General features: G+C 65.3%; 2 protein-coding genes across 5 annotated transcripts in view; one reads left to right on the top strand and one right to left on the bottom strand.

Moving 5' to 3' along the window:
- Positions 1 to 8,392, top strand: part of EVC (EvC ciliary complex subunit 1) — a 40,834-nt gene extending 32,442 nt beyond the window's left edge. Inside the window, exons 16-22 of one of the 3 annotated variants that reach the window (XR_006785150.1) lie at positions 711 to 855; positions 2,717 to 2,828; positions 4,877 to 5,003; positions 6,084 to 6,177; positions 6,574 to 6,764; positions 6,892 to 7,006; positions 7,131 to 7,164. Coding sequence is in view for 2 of the 3 variants with exons in the window: in XM_045834028.1 (XP_045689984.1) it covers positions 711 to 855; positions 2,717 to 2,828; positions 4,877 to 5,003; positions 6,084 to 6,177; positions 6,574 to 6,769; positions 6,892 to 7,006; positions 7,131 to 7,166 (825 nt within the window). In the remaining variant the exon portion in view is untranslated. Of the gene's footprint in view, positions 1 to 710; positions 856 to 2,716; positions 2,829 to 4,876; positions 5,004 to 6,083; positions 6,178 to 6,573; positions 6,770 to 6,891; positions 7,007 to 7,130 lie in introns of all 3 variants that reach the window. The other 2 variants (XM_045834028.1, XM_045834029.1) reach the window with 2 other exon arrangements.
- A 263-nt stretch (positions 8,393 to 8,655) lies between these two features.
- CRMP1 (collapsin response mediator protein 1) overlaps positions 8,656 to 17,069 on the bottom strand; it is a 46,824-nt gene continuing 38,410 nt past the window's right edge. For both annotated transcript variants that reach the window (XM_045834031.1, XM_045834032.1), the window contains exons 10-14: positions 15,751 to 15,892; positions 15,324 to 15,494; positions 13,257 to 13,436; positions 12,233 to 12,398; positions 8,656 to 9,678 (exon numbers count right to left, since the gene is read on the bottom strand). In XM_045834031.1, the coding sequence (XP_045689987.1) occupies positions 9,587 to 9,678; positions 12,233 to 12,398; positions 13,257 to 13,436; positions 15,324 to 15,494; positions 15,751 to 15,892 (751 nt within the window). In that variant the 3' untranslated portion in view covers positions 8,656 to 9,586. The remainder of the gene's footprint in view (positions 9,679 to 12,232; positions 12,399 to 13,256; positions 13,437 to 15,323; positions 15,495 to 15,750; positions 15,893 to 17,069) is intronic.

Genomic DNA, 17,069 nt, shown 5'->3' with positions numbered 1-17,069 from the left:
GCCTCTCAGCACTTCCTCCCTTTTCTGCTTTGGGGCGGAAGGTGTATCATTGAGGAATGCATTTCACTGCGGGTAACAGAAAGTCCTACTGAAATGACTCAAACGAGCAGGAGTCATTCATCCCACCTAACAAGGATGTGGAGGTAGGGAGCTCCGGGCACAGGGGCGCTGCGCTGTGACCAAGGACCCAGCTCCTTCTGTCTGATCTGCTGTCTGTTCTTGGGGCTAGTGCGTTGCCTCCTAGTCTCAAAGTGGCCACTAACCCTCCGGACATCAGATCTGCATTCCAGGAGGGAAGAGGAACATGACAGAGTCAATCGCACTGAGGCTTTCCCTTGACGTTCGGAAAGGGAAGCCCCCCCCGCCGCCCCCAGCAGACTTTCCCTAACGTGGCACCTGACGGGCCAGGGTCCCACCCCCAGCCGGGGACTGTCCCTGACAAGGAAAGTAGGGCAGGGCGGGGCACCAGCGGGTTTGCAGCCGTGAGCGCACCGAGCACAGAGCTCATTCTGGTGTCATCATCTCCTGTGCGAGCCACTGTACACCCCCTTCTGCCCCACCCTGTCTCACCGACCAGTTTAATGCCGCCGCGTGCTCCCCGCCTGCTCCCAGCCCAGCCCAGGTGGGGAGTGGGTCCAAGACGCAAGCCCGGGCAAGGGGGAGGGGGGGCACGTGCACCCCTCACCGCGTCCTTTCCCTCCCGCCCGCAGAGGACGCTGCTGGAGGCGGCCGTGGAGAGCGTGTACGTGACCAGCGCGGGCGTGGCCCGGCTGGTGCAGCCCTATTACCAGCAGGTGGGCGGGGCCGTGCGGGACCACGCGGAGCGCAAGCTGGAGCAGCTGAGGGCCCTGCAGGGTACGTGCCCCCCGCCCCCCATGGGGAGGCCTCAGCCGGGGGCCGCACACGCTCGGGGTCCGGGACAGAGTGGGCCGCCAGGCTGTTCAGGTTCCGTGGTTGGAAATCGTACACTGTTCCGGTTTCATCTGCGGGTGTAACCCCTGCTTCGCCCCCCCCCCCCCCGACCCAAAGGCTTTTGAAAAGGCACTTGGAGGGCATCCGGGTGCAGCTCAAGGGGGTTTGCTAACGCGGGTGAACAAGGACAAGGCCCGGACAGTGAGGGGGAGTCTGGGTAGGGTCGCCCACGATCTGGGGACGAGTGCCGCCATCGGAGTCCTACTTGGTGGTGACATGGCTTTGGCTCCGGGGCCTCCCGGCGGCCGGAGAGGTGGGAAGGTCCTCGGTGAGAGCTGTTGCAGGGACCGTGAGAAAGCACAGGCCAGCGGCCCTGTGGTGGTCCCCGTGGGCTCTGGTGCGTGGCGGTTAGCCTGCGTGATGGGACAGACAGCGTCCCCACGGCCAGCAAGGACATCATGTAGTGACAGGCAGAGCCAGGTTCTCAAAGGCCATGCTTATAGCGTCCTTCCCGGCATCGGGCCCCCGGAGCAGGGCCCACCCACGCTCTCAGGCGGGCTGTGCCTGGACCGGCCTCAGGGCGCAGCGGGGGGACCTGGTCCCTAGGTGAACAGGCGGAGGAGGGGGGGTGGCAGGTCCCGACGGGGGTCTTTGGTGACTCTGCTGTCAGTTAGCTCAGCCGTGCCTCTGTCATACCCTCGTCCCGGGGAATTCGAACCCCGGATTCTGACAAAGCCTGGCTCGCCCCTGGAAGTCCGCCAGCCCTGCAGACCCGCCCCCTGGGTTTCCGGCGGGAAGGCTGACCTCCTCGCCCAGCCAGAGACAGCCCTCGGGATGGGGACCTTCAGGACCAGCGCGCTCACGGCCCCTCCCGGGGCCTCGGTTTCCCCGTCTGTGGTGCTAGGGTTCGGTCAGCCCTCTGTGCATCCCCTCCACTCTGACTGCCCGCTTCCCTGGTACCCCAGCCCGGATGTGGGGGTCGCCCCACAGATGAACTGAAACAAGGCAGCCGAGCGTGACCAACCCCATTAACGCCTCGTCTTTTTTTCATTCCGTCAATTCTTTTGTATTTAAAACTCACAGAATGCCCTGCCCCGGGAGGTCACCCAGCCACACCACCCTTTAAGGGCTGCACAGCCCGGGCCCAGCGAGGTGGGCGGCTTGCTGGACGGCTCACCGCTGGGCAGGTCCGGCGTGGCAGCCGGGGCAGTGTGGTGGCCGGGTCCGTGTGGCCGCCAGTGAACCGTGGCAGCGGAGTCAGCCTGTCAGCCAGTTAACCGTGACAACTAGGCAAGTGTGGCAGCTAGTTGGGTGTGGCGGCTCGTTAGGGAGGCGTAGCCGCTGGCGAGGTGCTGCCCCAGGTCAGGTAAGTGCGTCCCAACGGGCAGCTCAGGCACCCCAGATATCAGAGGCCGCACTGCCCGACCCCTGGGGAGCACCTGTCAGCGCCGAGTCTGTCTGCCCGCCCACAGCTCTGTGTGTCCAACTGTCCTCCCTGCCGGTGTGGGTTCCGCTGTCTGCAGGGGCTGCCGCACGTCACACCTTTCTCCTCCCACACCTCCCCTCGCTCCCCGGCCAAGAAGGCGGCGGGTGGTGGAGGGGGAGCCGGCGGCCTGCTGGCGGCCAGGTGCTACCTGTGACAGAGGCCACTGCGTCCCCACCCCGCCCTGTCCCCCCCGGGTGGACCCTGGGCCGGCGTCGATGGCTCTCTGCGAGCAGGCGTGCGCTGCTGCCCCTGGCTCCCGGCACCCACCCCAGCCCCCGACCACGCTGCCCCTCAGGCGCCGTGTGTTACGTGCTGCAGGGGAGAGGTCGGAGAGCTACCGGCTGCGGAAGAAGCAAGATCTCGGCGACCCTTCGTCGGGGGACCAGGTGGCGGGGGCGGCCCGTGAAGCAGCCCCAGGCATCCACCAGAGGTGAGGGCCCCACGAGGGCACATTCGCCCCCATGTGTCAGCTTTCGGTCTCAGCGTCCCCCACCGGTGCCCCCGGACGCCCGGGAGTCTGCGCAGCTCCCTCCCCTGCCTGTGCCCCCTCCCGGGGGCCCGTCAGGGGTGGCCCTGGCAGCGGTTCTAGTTCTGAGTCCCGTCCGCTGCCCTGACACAGCACCACGCCCCCACTCACACCTCGGGGTCTCCCAGAGGCAGACCCTGGCCTGGGGGCTGGGTGTGGGGGGGGGCAGGTTGCTAATGGGGGGTGACCCAAGAAGTCAGGGAGGGAGCAGGAGGTGAGGCAGACGGGTGTCCCGGCTGCGGCCTTCGCAGTGGCCCGCCACACGCCACGCGAGGTGGCAGGGTTCCTCACCGTCCTGCAGGTGAGAGCCGGGCAGGCGCTGCCATTTCCCCAAGTCCCACACGGCCAGAACGCGGTGTCCGCCACCTGGGCTGTGGCTGGAGGCTTGGGGCGCAGTCTCCCCAGGCTGCTCAGGCTGGCGGCAGAGTCCAGCACCTTGCAGAACGGAGGTCTCTGTTCCCTGTGGCTGTCAGCGGGGGCCCTGACCTCCTAGAGGCCTCTCTCTGGCCCCTGCCCACTCTCCCTGGCCCCCCGTCCCGGTCACACCTAGGATCCCTCTGCCTCCTTCTTCCGCTGCATCGCTGACCCCAGCTGGAGGAACTTCTCAGTTTTACGGGCTCCGACGGCTGAGACCCACCTGGGTCATCCGGGGCACTCTCCGAGCCCTAACCTCCTGACTGCCATGGGAGGCAACCTCTGCACCGGTGTCAGGGATTAGAGCTCGGGCCCCAGCGGGGGATACCGCGTGGCCCGCCGCAACGGGGAACAGCCGGTACCGCCTGGGATAATGAGGGGTTTCCAGGGCAACTGAGGCCCAGCACACCGACCTCGGCAGTATCACAGCCGGTCGGTCCCTGTCTGTCCCCTCGGCCCCAGGCGGAGCTCCGTGAAGGCGGGGACGACAAGTCTCTTCTCACACCTGTACCTTCCAAACCCAGCACAGACCCTGGCGGGCCAGAGACACGTTCATGAGTGAACAAAAGAGTGGAAGAGTGGGTCTGTGCATGGGGGGTGGGTGGATGCACAGTTGGGTTTTGTAGGATGAATAGGAGTTTGCCGGACAAGTAGTGAGAAGAGAGGGAAGATATCGCTGGCAGGACCAAGCATGAAGCAAAAGGGAGGTGGCTTCTGCCTTCAGGCCTAGAAAACGCCAGCTCCTTTCAGAGAACGGGTCACAGACGCTGAGGAGAACCAGAGAGTAATCCTGGGAACAGGGAGGAGGGGACCGAAGGTTCCTGTTTGCGAAGGTCAGCGGAGAGGCGGCAGCCAGGGAAGGGGGTACTCGCACAGGCCGGGGGAGGTGCCTGCCCACACAGGCACAGGGCATTGAGGGGGGGGGCGCTTTCTCCAGGCCAGGGACCCCCTTTCTGCCCCGAGGAGAGGCCGGGCTGCCACTCTCCTGGTTTCTCAGGGCGGCACCCAGGACACGGGCCGCCTGGTTCACAGGGAGCAGCCAGGGCAGTCCTGCGACTTTAGCTGAGGGGGCGTCCTTCAGGAGAGCGCCCCCGCCCCCACCCCCTGCCGGGGTTTCCATCTGTTCCCGGAGTGAGGACGTCACCTGCTGCCCTGCCACTTTGCAGCTGCGGGACCTCGGGGACGCCCCGCTCCCCTGAGCGTCTCCTGCCCCCGGTTCTCCCGCTCTCTGCCCTGCTGATGTCGCCCAGCCACCCCAAGGACCTGGTGAAAAATGTGCCCGCGATGCCGTAAATCCCGAAGAGGGAAGCGCTTTCCTGACGAGCCCGCCTGCGGGGGAGGAGGGGCTCTCTCCAGCGGCCGCAGTAGATCGTGGCCATCCTTCTCTCACAGCTCCCTCCCACGGCTCATGGACGGAGGGCTCGCAGCCGCTCCTCATTCGCAGGACGCAGCGGGCCCTTGGGAGAGGCCTCTGACCCCCCACCGCCGGCCAGGGCTGGGGCCAGAACGGCCTTGACGGCCTTCCTTCCCTCCCCCAGGATGCGGGCGCAGCAGCGCAGGTTCCTGGCCCAGTTCACCGCGCACCAGCGCGTGCGCCTGGAGGCGTGGCAGCGGAGGGCCGGCGTCCTGGACCACCTGGAGGCGCAGCTGGAGGCCCAGCTGCAGGTGCGCGCCTCGGGAGCACGCCGGCCCCGCGGGTGGGCGGTGCGTTGGAGAGGCGGAGCTAGCTAGCGGGAGGCGGGCCTTGTGGCCCCGGGTCGGCAGTGGGGCCTTGGCGAGGGGACTGCACGCCCTCTGGGGGCCCCTGCGGAGCCTCCCCAGCGGATGACACATCGGCCTCGCAGTGCCCTGGGAGCCTCCAGGTCACGGGGCCGCGTGGATCCCACTCGGGCCAGGCCCTGGGCACGGTGGGCTGCTGTCTAGTGACCGTGGGGGCGGGGCAGCCGTCCCCTCGTCACCCCATGGACTGCTCCGTGTCAGCGCCCACAGCAGGGTGTCACCGAGGCAGTGCTGCTGGGGACCAGGGCTCGCGCTTGATGCAGGACACACAGGAAGTGCAGGCCTCGTGACGGACAGCGGCTGTCTCGTCACAGAAGAATCTCATCGGCGTGTGATTGCTGATGTGATTACCGATAAAGTGCGGCATGAAGCGAACTGGCCGCCTTCAAGGGAGATCACCTGTCCCAGAGGGGAGGGGTCCCTGTCCCAGGGTCGGCCCTGTCAGGGACAGCGGCTCCCGTTCACGACCTGAGGGCCCATCATGGGGTCACCAAGCTGTGTGTGTGTGTGTGTGTGGGGGGGGGTCCCTGTACCTCCTAAGGTCGTCCGGGGGGGTGGTCCCTGTACCTCCTAAGGTCGTCCCCAGCCCCCAAGGAGCAGGTCCCTGCTAGGACCGCGGCCACTGGTCCCTGTGCAGCCCGCGCAGTTAGTGAGTTGCGAAGTCCGGCTTTGTGCGGTTTGAGCGGGCGGGGAGGCAGTGGCTGAGACTCCGGCGCCAGAGGGGCCCTCCGGCGCTCACCTCTACAGAATGGGAACCCGTGGCCCCTGCGGTGGGGGCGAGGGGGGACCGCTACCTGGCAGGAGCTGAGGTCAGCTCCCCCCCCACCCCACCCTGTGCCTCTGCCCTGCGCCTGACCACCCTGGGGGCTTCTGGGAGAGTTCTCCCGAGCCCTGGAGACAGGGAGCCCCGAGCTGCAGGCAGGACCGGGGGAGGCCCAGCTGATGCCCCCCCGCTTTCGCACGCAGGAGGCCGAGCAGGGCTTCCTGTCCGGGCTGGCGGCCTTGGCCCACGTGCCCCTCCCTGAGAGCAAGCCGTCGTCCAGTAAGCGCGGGCCGCCAGGTACGCGGTGGGGGGTGGCGCGCTGCAGTGGGGGGAGGGGGGGCTCTCTGGGCTGGGGCTGGGGGTTCCCAGTCCCGTGCCCACCACTGGCTAGCGGTGTGGCCTTGGGCACTGTGCTTCCCTCGTGGGGCTTCTGGGTCCTTATCCGTCCATGAGCAGCCTCCGGGGGGCGCCCCCGGGGCCCTTTGCTGGCCCTCCATTGGTAATTCCGACCCCTGGGCCTGCGGTTCACCGGCCGTGTCTGATCTCTGACTCTGTTTGCCCATCTGTGAAGTGGGGCAATGAACTCCGCCCCTGTCCTCCCCCGCCAGGAGATGACTCAGCGACACCACAGGGCGTGGCGGCCTGCTGCGGGGGAGGGGCGGAAAGTGTGTGAAACACCCAGGTCTCTTACAGTAAAGCCCGCACCTCGGGTTCCTGCTGCTTCGGGAGTCTCCCAGTCAGCCGGCTGCCGCAGAAACACAGTGGGAGCCCGAGGAGCAGAGTTCGAACCCCGGCTCTGCCACGCACATCTGCGTACGGGCTCGGGACAGCACCCCACCTCCCGGCCGCAGCTTCCTTACACACGCTACACGGGCAGAGCAGCAGTAAGGTGCCCGGCGTGTACCTGGCCCACAGGGACACTCGAGTCAGGAGGGGCTGGCGCGAGGCTGACAGACGCTGTCATTGACCAAAGTCACAGCCAGCGGCGTCCGGGTCCCCGTGTCTCTGCAGAGAAGTCCGTGAGGACCAAGAGGAAGAAGCCCCCGCCACAGGAGAGAGGCGACCCCAGGGCGCCCAGCAACGACGACCCTGCTGCGTCTGGGGGACACCCCGCGGCACCGCTCAGGTACGAGGGCCCGGGCTTCCCGCCTGTGGCTGCGCACTGACCACCCACTGTGTGCGTCTGTGTGCGCCTGGACGGACCCAGGACCGGGGTTCTGACCGGCTGCGTCTCCTCTGTGTTCTGGCAGCAAACGGCCGAATCAGCAGGAGGGCGACGCCGGTGACGGCGAGAATGCAAAGAGGATGCTGAAGAGGAGGAGCAACCTGTAGTCCACGGCCTCTCGGCCTCTCGTTGGGGGCCGAACAGAAGCCCTGATCGGAGGGCACGGCACCCCCCCTCCGCCCCCGTGAGGGGGGCCCACCTGCCTGGGGATGGACCTGGGGGTGGGGCCTCCCTGCGATCGCGGGCTTGTCGTGAGGGTGGAGGTCGGGGACACCTTGCGAGCTCTGTCCCTTCAGCTCCGCCCCTCGGGGCCTCCTCCTGGCTGTCCGCACCCCCACCTCTGCGCTGGTGACCCCCAAACCTGCCTTCCGCAGGGCGAGGCTCTCACTCCGTTCTGTGGGGGTGGGGGGTCTCCAGGCATCGCTGCCGTTTTCCGGGTCCAGACTCTTCTCCTCCATTTCCACCCCCCTTTCCTCCGCCCCACGAACCGTGGCCCCTGGCTGCCACCAGGGCCTCTTCAGGGCCCACCCCTGCCCATCCTGGGCTCAGCCCGCAGCTCAGGCCTGGCCACTGGGGTCCGAGTCTCATGACCCCATGACCCCGACGCAGACAGTGCCCGACAGCACCCCCCTGACCACGGAGGAATGTCCCGGGGGCACCACTGGTGAGAATGTCCAGAAGCTTCCAGACCAGCCCATGGAGAGCTGGGAGAGCTCTTTCCCACCCAGGACAATGCTGCCAGGAGAGGTTTCCCACCCAGAAAGAAAGTTGCCCTTTTCATTAAAAAACAGGGATTCCCGCCCTTGGCACTGTGGCCGTTTTGGGTGAGACAACTGTTTGGGGAGGGGACGGTCCTGTGCACGGTGGGATGTGCAGTGCCACCCCTGGCCCCTGCCCACCCGACGCCAGTGGCATCCCTACTGTGACAGCCAAAAGCATCCCCAGTCACTGCCGGATGTCCCGGCGGGGGGGGGGGCATCCCTCACTGACCTAGGGCCATTCTGGATGGAGAGCTGGGCGTCCCCACAAATTCCCAGGGCATGCTGGGCTCTAGGCACCGGGAGCCGCTGTCCCGGGGATTCTCCGGACTGTTTAGGACCTGAATTTTTATCTCATATAACCTGAAGTAGACCCCCCTGGACAGGAAAGACTGGCTCCTTCACGGAAATAACCCACAACCATGGCATCCGCCCGTCCTGACCTCCTGACCCGCTGGTCAGCGACCGGGATTCCCACCGCCGACCAACAGCCCCACCTGGTGGCAGAATAAAGCATCTCCTTGTTGGGCAGCGTCTTCAGCAGAGCTTCCCTCCTGCAGGGTCTCCAGGACCTGGTCCACATTTTCCTTCCTGGCCTCTGTACTCGGGGGGCGGACGGCTCCCACGCGGGGAGTGTCTGACAGCATGCCCGCGGCTGCCTCGGCCTCCGCCGACCTCGCGTGGGTGATCGTGGTGCTCCGTGGGTGCAGTCCCCTTCGCCCACGGCAGTGAGTGTGTCTCAGCGCACCTGATGCTGGCCGACGCCTTAAGTGAAAACACCCCAGCCCGGCCCGCGGGCCATTCAGTTTTATTTTTTTCCACAAGCTTTGAATTCAGAAGAAAGAGCCACAATAAGTCGGTTGTTAAGTAAAAATGGGGGTGATTACAAAGGAAAACTTTGTACAAAACTTTAAAAATCTGACTGCCCCGTCGACCTCCGCAGAGGGACAAGGACACGGGCAACTGGAGGCGGCCGTCACCCTCCCGGTCGGCAGCCCTGCGTGGGGACGCGAGACCCCTCTCCGAGTGTGACCGGCGCCCGGCCTGACTCTCCAGGAAGGGCATGTGGACACCGGGAGGACGGCATGCCCGGGACACGGCCCTGAAACCACAGAGACCGGGGCTTCCGGCGCGGGAGGCGGAGGGCAGTTCTCCAAGCTGCCCTGAGAGGTCACAGGTGGCGGCGGGGCGGGGCGCCTTCTCTCCAGTGCGGCCGCGGGAGCCTGGGGACCAACCCCGAGGGCGGGGGGCGTCTCGGCCCGGCGCCCGCACTGGTCCCCGGCGACGTCCCGTCAGAGGCCCTCACGAGCTTGCATACGCAACTCAGTAACATGCATCAACTACCCTAGGACAGCTACGGGGCGCGGAGGAGCCGCCGGGAGCCCGGAGCCGGGCCGGCGCGGTGGGCGGTGGGCGGTGGGCGGTGGGAGGGGCGGACGCGAGGACGCTGGGACCTGTGCTCACTAGGGAGGGCGATGAGGACGCCACGCGCGGCGCGGGCGTCGGCGCGACACACAACTCGGGCCGGGGGGGGGGGGGTTCCAAGCAAACAAACCACACTAGTACCACTTCTTCCTAAACGCGAAAGGAAAGAACCTCACTCTTGTGTCCCCCAGCAGTTCCACGTAAAACTAGGGGTCTGAGAACCACCGACGGGGTGGGGGGGAAGGAATGGACATATTTCCCAGAATCCTTCACTCTTAGCTCATCCACTGGTCCGGGGTCAACCGAGGCTGGTGATGTTGGAGCGGCCACCAGGGGGCGCCACGATGCGGTGGCCGGTGCGCCTGGGGTTGTTGTCATCTATCTGGGCACCTGAAAGAGACAGAGCCAACCACCTTTGTCACCGCCTCCAGTGGCCGCTCCTGAGGACCGGGTGCCTCCCCCACGTCCCCGGCCTTCGGGACACGGAGCCCTCATCTCAACCCAGTCCAGGCTCGCCTCTGGGGAGGCACCCCAATCTCTCTCCCTGGTGCCCCCTTGGGCCCTGGGACACCCTCTGACATTGAGTGCTTTCTTGTCCGTCTTCACGTTCTTGAGACAGGTGGGCACCCATCCATGGAGGGCTACTGTGCGCAGGCACGGACTTGGTGCGTTAACAATGCTGTTGCGCTTACGGTACACGATACTACAAAAGGGGAATTTGAGGGGCTCGGCTCACGTTTCTTGGGGAGACACCTAGAGGTCCGTCTCCAGGGCCGGATGCCCCAAAGGTGTTCTGTGTGTGGTGTGCTTGGGTGTGCATGTGTGTGTGTGTGTGTGTGTGTGTGCGCGTGTGATCTGCTCACAGCCGCAATCACCCACCTCACTCGCAACGGGCAGACCTGCATGGAGGAGGCAGCGGTCCCTAGTTTAGACCTGCAAAGCCGACCAGCCGTTCTAACCTCATGCATCCCCTGCAGTTCAGTAAGGACGTGGCAGCCCAGCAGCACGCCCGGCGCCTGGTGCTCGGCAGGCGCACACTGAACGAACAGGCAGTGAGCGGTGGGTACCGCGCAGGAGGGGCCCTGCGGGGAAGGCTCTGGGTCCAGGCAGGAGACCGAGGTTCCAGGACGACCCACGCCTGCACTCCGGGCAATCTGTCATCACGCACTTCCCTCCCCCGGCCTCACTTCCTTTTCTGAGAAACAGGGGCAGAGGCCCCTCCGCCCGCGGCATCGCGAGATCCGGGTAAGCCACTCGGGCTAGAGTGCTGACTTGGGATTTCTGTCCGCGTTTCGTTGGTACACAGCGTCTCTTCCTGGTGGCTCAGGAGTCCCCCAAAGGCCCCGAAATCGGCCTCTGCTCACCAGCTCTTCCCCTCCCGATCATGTGCACCTCCCTGGCTCCGCGTCAGGTTCTCTGAAAATACCCGCTGGCTGGGACAAAAGGACCCCCGTGCCACAGACCACGCGGCACCTCTGCGGTGTCGCCTCACGCAGATCAGTGAAAGGAGGGCTGTCAGGTCGTTCCTGGTGGCCGGAGACGTCGGCGCGGCTGGCAGCTAGTGAAGTCACCTGCCACCGTGCCGTGAGGCTGGCCCCGGGCACTGCCGGCGGCCTCAGAGAGCCAAGGAGGTCATGGCCCCTCCAGCCGACAGTTCGCCTCACTGCTGGGCTCGGTCGGGAGTGCGGACGGTGTGACCCGAGGACAGAACAGCGGCCGGCGCACCCGCCCGGCTTCCCCGGCACTGCCTCCCGCCTCCCTCCTGCTGACTGAGCGTCAGAGGAGAGCCCCGGGGTGAGTTCTGGGCCTGTCCGTGCAAACACACTAGCTCCCTGCGAGCCCTGGGAGCACATGGTGCCTAAGGAGCTCGTGCCCAAAAGGCTCGTGGAAAGCGAGGAGGACTGGACCACAGGGAGCCCCCCCCCCAGTTTGTGTCCCTATGGCACGATCGCTGAGCTGGGTTGCCCCCCCAGATGGAGGGAAGGTCGGCCACGCCCCCAACCTCCATCCACGTTTCATCTTCCCTCCGCCCCTCCACTCTCTTCCGCCAAGTGCCCCCCTTTTCCATTTCGAGGCCCTGCATGCCTGCCAACCCAGCGGTCCGCACACGAGGGCCACCTGACAAAGCCCGGCCCACCCCCTGTTTGCATGGAGCCCACAGTTTAAGAATAGGCCTTACATTGTTAAATGGCTGCTTTTTAATGCCCATTTCATAGCTTGTAATAGCTTCGTGCACTGAGCCTGAAACACTTACTATCTGGGCCATTAAGAAAAAGTCTGCTGACCCTGGTATAGACTGATCACCTCGTTCCCAGAGCCCTGCACACACTGTCACCTCCAATATTTTGCAGGGTGACGCCACTTCCAGGTTCTCACTGTGTGCGTGCCTGCCCCCGTGTGGCGATCCTGAGAAATTGCAGACACGTGTCCTGGGGCACATCTGAGCTAACTCTGAGGGACCAGCCAACTTCAGGTTTTGCCCACACACTCCCTGAGCATCAAGCCCGGCCCTTTGACACGGAAGCTCTCAAGGTCATCATTTCCTTTTTGAAGCAGTAAGAATAACCACCATCCACACACAGGGCTGCTGTGAAGACAAGCCACGAGTCCCCAGAGTGCGTGATAAACGGCAGGGGACAGGCCGAAGGCGGTGGCTGCCCCGTCACCACGCCACACTCCATGGGTAAAAGTGCAAAACTGTCCCCAAGTGGGACTCAGGATGAGCCAGTTTCCAGGCAGACTCTTCGTAAGCCAGGGCCCGGTATCTCCGTGCTGCCCATGGGCCCGCCCCCTCAGCGTCCTGGCCTCCCCCAGCCCGCACTGCCCCACCCAGAGGAGAGGAGGCGGGGGCCCCGCGGTCCCCTCCTCGCTGCCCACCGGAGGCCCTGCGTCCCTTTCCACAGGAGTGTGGGTCCCCGGCAGCCTGGGTGGCGGCACCCCTCACCTGACAAGCTGAAGTTGGACTGGTGCAGGTTCCTGATGGGCGGAGGCTGGTGTTTGGAAGGCGAGGATTTGGCAGAAGGAGCGGGAGTTGCATATTTGGGTGTAGCTGGCACCTCGTACACGGGGCCGTCGTACATGCCCCTGGGCACCCCTTGCAGTCCGGAGACCTGGACGGAGGGAGGGGAGGGCAGCTGAGGGGTGAGCGCACACGTGGTGCTGGCTCAGGGCCCTGGGGTCGCCTCGGGGATGGGTGTGCACACACACTCCACGTGCACACGGGTGCACACCTGCAGAGCCCACACACTCCACAGACACACGTGTGCACACGTGCACAGATGCACACACAATCCACATGATTCTACACATAAAGAAATGCACATGTGTACACCATCGTATGTACATGCACATACACACGTGTACATGCAGGCACACACACATGCACACAGGTTGGCCTTTCTGGCAAACATCAGCCCTTTAGTGTGGGAAGCAGGTTGTCAGGGCGACAGCAGGGACCCAATTAGGGAAGACAGGGGACCACAGTGGGGGTTTATCTGAGGTGTGGGCAGCTCCCCCTCCAAGCTGGACTACAGATGGGCCAGGGCCTGCTCCATGGCCTCTGACCTCCCAAGGTCAGTGCTAAGACTCTTCAAGGAAAGGAGGGAAAGAAAGGTGCAGAATGGAAGGGAAGGAGGGTGCCGGCCACCCCTCCAGTTCGCCGGGGGCCGTGTATTCTCACTGGAACGGCCACGCTGTGGGCTCTGCACTTTCCCAGCCACCGGCTGGTCCGCCCTTCACGGCGCTGAGCTCCGGGGCTCTGATCTGAAGCCAAAGGGTCGGGACACCTCATGGAGCGGGTGCGGAGCAGTGCACCCTGGCCAGCCACACCCAGCACCCGCCCGCCCCCAGGTGTGCACGCCCCTGTACGGTGTGCCTGGCCCCGGGGCCCCCGAGGTCCGGCTCTGACTCCGGCCGGAGCGGCAGGCAGGGGACACCGTGCGGCGCGCACCAGGGCCCGGGGCACGCACCTTGTTCCGGATCCTGACGCGCTGGTAGAGGTGCTCCGGGAAGGGCTTCCGCGGGATGAAGCGGCCCAGGCCCTTGCTGACGCTGAGGCTGCCGTCCTCGAAGACGATCTTGCCCTGGCTGACGACCACCAGCGGGGAGCCGTGGCACTCCATGCCCTCGAAGATGTTGTACTCCACAGCCTGCGGCGAGAGCGCGCTGAGCCCTCGCGGCCACCAGGGGGCCCCAGGCGGCAACTGCACCGCTCAGATCCTCGGGGGGGGGCGCTCCTCTGGGGCTGTGTGACACCCCACCACCCGCCCCTCCTCTGCATGACCAACCCCTCCTCCCTGCTGGGCATGTGGGGGGCGGTGGCGGTGTCTATACCCAAACCAATGCTGTCTGACGCAGCAGGAGTGGGAATGGGGCCCCAGGAGTCAGGAGCCGCGGCCGCGCTGAGTAGAACGGGCATTTCTGTGTCTTTTTAAACAACGTGTTTTCTTTAGGACGGGACAGTTTCCTAAAATTAAATTCCTGGACCAAGGGACATGAGCCTTTTTTAAGGCATTCGCTGCCTATTGGCAAATCATTACACCCAGAAGGCCCCAGGCCAACCAACAGTGCATGGGTAATGGGGGGGGTCCTGCAAGCTTTCCTGTCTGTGAAACTGCCCCCCCCAGCAATGGGGAGGGCCATTTTTATATTTCCTTCCTTCCTCCCTCCCTCCCTCCCTCCCTTCCTCCCTCCCTCCCTTCCACTTTGAAAGACACTCCCTTAAACTACACATTCTTTCCATCACTCCTAAAGCGAGTATGGCTAGCACTAGCCGACTACTTTTGATTATTTAAAAAGGGGGTCAGGTACCCAGCAAACAAACTCAAAAGACTGAAACAGCACGCTTTTGAAAAAGTCAGCCCCTCTTCCTCCTCCGACAGAGACCGCTGCCTCGGGCGGATTTTTCTGCACACCCCCCCACCCCGAGTTTCCGAGCGGGAACCCCAGTCTTGGGCGTGGCAGGCGCTCCCTGCAGCTCTGCCCCCGCTCAGCAGCGTCCACACCAGCACACAGGTGCGGCTTACAGGGGCTTCTAACGTCCACTGGCCTGCTGGACCGCATCCCCCCGCGGGGAGGTGCTATCGGTTTCCGATCCGGCCCCTGGGACAAGCCATGGGGTGGCCTCCCCGCCTCTGCGGACACGCCCCGTGAGCCCGCCCGGCAGGCATGCCCCTCCTGCCGGAGGTGGAGTCTGGGGCCCAAGAGGAAATGGGTTCGGCCTTTGATGGGTCTGCCCTCCAAAAAGGCAGCACCGGTTTCAATTCCCAGCAACACCCTGGGCTGGCCTGCCTCCTGGGAACCCCTGGCGCTCAGTCCCCGGCCCAGGTGAGGGAATGCATCTGACCATCGTGGTTTGCACCTGGTTCATTACAAGTGCGACTGGGTCTGTTTTTAGGCGAATGTAAACCACGTGTACATTTCTCCTGCGCCACGGTTTTGCATTGCTGCACCCCTCTGTTGGCTGGGTTCTGGGGATGGATGTCTGCAGTCCCTCCACATCCTCAGGTCCGCTGGATGAGGGAAGGGGTCCAGGGCCCATGAGACAGAAAGCACAGAGACACTGCCCACAGGCTCGGGGCCTGGGACGAGGGCATCGGCCCCCAGGCTGTGCACCAACACGACCCGCTCCGGGGGGCAGCCCTTTCCCTTGCTGACTCTGAGCAGGGGGCATGGGACAGGGCAGGAGGTTTCTCAACCAGACCCGAGCGTCTCCAGGTCCATAGCTCGACCGAGGACACGCACCGGAGCGGGTGCTGCTGCTCTGTGAGTCTGAGAGTTTCCGCCAGCGCCCGAGACCCGGGCGGGGTGGGGAGCAGACGCGGCACGTGCCCGTAAGAGCCGCCGAGCCAATCCCGCCGCAGCCCCGCCTCTCCCACGGGCGGGGACCCTGAGTGGCCGCGTCCCCCCAGACGTCGGACTGCAGCAGCCCGGCTGCACACTTCACAAGCCCTGTCTAACCAGACGTGTCCAGACGGCTGCAAAGCCAGGCTCCCTTGCCCGGACCGGGGCTGCCCGGGGTTCACACCGGGACTCACCGACTTGTGGCTCTTGGCTGTTATGGTCTTCACCTTGTCGGGGTCCCAGATGACCACGTCCGCGTCCGAGCCCACGGCGATCCGCCCTTTCCTGGGGTACAGGTTAAAGATCTTGGCTGCGTTGGTGCTGGTGACGGCGACAAACTGGTTCTCGTCCATTTTGCCAGTAGCCTGAGGGCGGGAGGCTCGGATGAGAAGACCGCCCCGCACCAGGGCGAGAGAAGGGCCCGCCGGCACACGCCAGAACCTGGCGAGGAGTCTGCCCTCGCCTCCTCTCCCCAGCCGCCTCATCGGGGCAGAGACCGCCTCAGCCGCTCACGGGCACGCGGACATTTTCATAACAGCCATTATGGCATCTCGTCAGTGTCACTGGGCCCAGGCTTCTAGAGTGTTCTTGGCGGGTGGGGGAGATGGGGTGCCGCCTTACCACCGCCTTGTCCCAGACGACAGTCATCCGCTCCTCGATCCCGTTGACGCCCTCGGGGATCAGAGTGAAGTTGTCCTTGCCCACCGCCTTCTGGGAGGTGCTGTAGGGACAGTGGCCGCTACCCGTGACCTGCAGGTCCCCGCTGGCAAGAAGGAAAACAGGGGAGAGTTTGAAGCTGACTTCAGGTTCAAGGGCAAACCCCAACTCCAGGCGCTCAACACGGGCTGGAGCCTAACACCCCAGAGAGGTTCTGGGGAGAGGGCTCAGGCCACGTCTCGGACCCTAGGGAGTGAGATCGAAAGGCCCTTTGGCCGTGGGGGCTGGCTGGTCACCGGAGGGAGCCCTGGGCATGGGGAGACCCTGGGGGTCCCCGGGCAGGGCGGGGGCCTGGTCTGACTTAGGTGTTAGAATATCCGGGCGCCTGCTGGGAGCAGACGGGGACGTGGGGGCGGGCCGTGTGGGAGCAGACAGGCCTGTCGGGACAGAGAGAACGCGGCAGCCCGAGCCCGGATGGCCACAGCCACGGGGGCGAGAAGTGGCCACAGTCCAGAGCCCTTGGTGGGCGTCCTGCCAACCCCCGGCTGTGGGGCGCAGCCTTGTGGTCGGGGCCTGTGCACTTGGCCTTGGCCTTGGAGCTGCCCCCCGCCCCCCGGCATCAGGCTGCCAGCGAAGAGGAAGCTGTTGGCTGAGCAAGCCCAGGGTTTCACATCTTTGGGGGGACCCAGATCGCCGCGGCAGACACACACCCTTGACCCCTGAGCGGCTCCGGACCAGAAGCCCCATCCCCTCCCCGCCCACCACGCGAACTCCCACGCGTCCCTGGGCTCTGGCCGGCTGCGGCCGGCTCCCAGAAGCCTCTGCGAGGCTCCCGGCGCTGGGCGTGCGCCTCTGCGCCTGGCCTTCTCCCTCGGCCCCGAGGGCTCTCCGCTCGCCTGGCTGTGTGCGCACAGGAGGGGTGACCGCGACTGTGCTCCTACTGTGTGCGTGCAGCACGGCACAGGGGCCGCTCAGTGAGCCCGAAATCCCAGGCTCTTGCTCACACCGTCTCTGCCAGCCCGGCCGACACACCAAGCCCGGCAGAGGGGCATCACAGGCGACGAGACCTGCCCACAGCGGCACAGCCCTCGGTGCTCCTGACCCTGGCTGCTCCCCAGTATCCACGGTGCGGCGGCGGGGGGCAAACAAGAGGAGCTTCCACAGTCGCTGCGGGAGCAGGAGGCGGTGGCACGCAAAGGAAGGGTCGCTGAGCCACCCAGCCCCTCGCCCCGGGAGGCCTGTCGTGAACAACCGGAGCTGCGTGCTGGGCCCTCCCGGCCTCC

This window comes from Phyllostomus hastatus, unplaced genomic scaffold (genome assembly GCF_019186645.2).
Source record: "Phyllostomus hastatus isolate PE091 unplaced genomic scaffold, TTU_PhHast_1.1 phas_contig_196, whole genome shotgun sequence".
NCBI lineage: Eukaryota > Metazoa > Chordata > Mammalia > Chiroptera > Phyllostomidae > Phyllostomus > Phyllostomus hastatus.
Note: the sequence above shows the minus strand (reverse complement) of the source record. Positions and strands in the feature narration are given on the sequence as shown.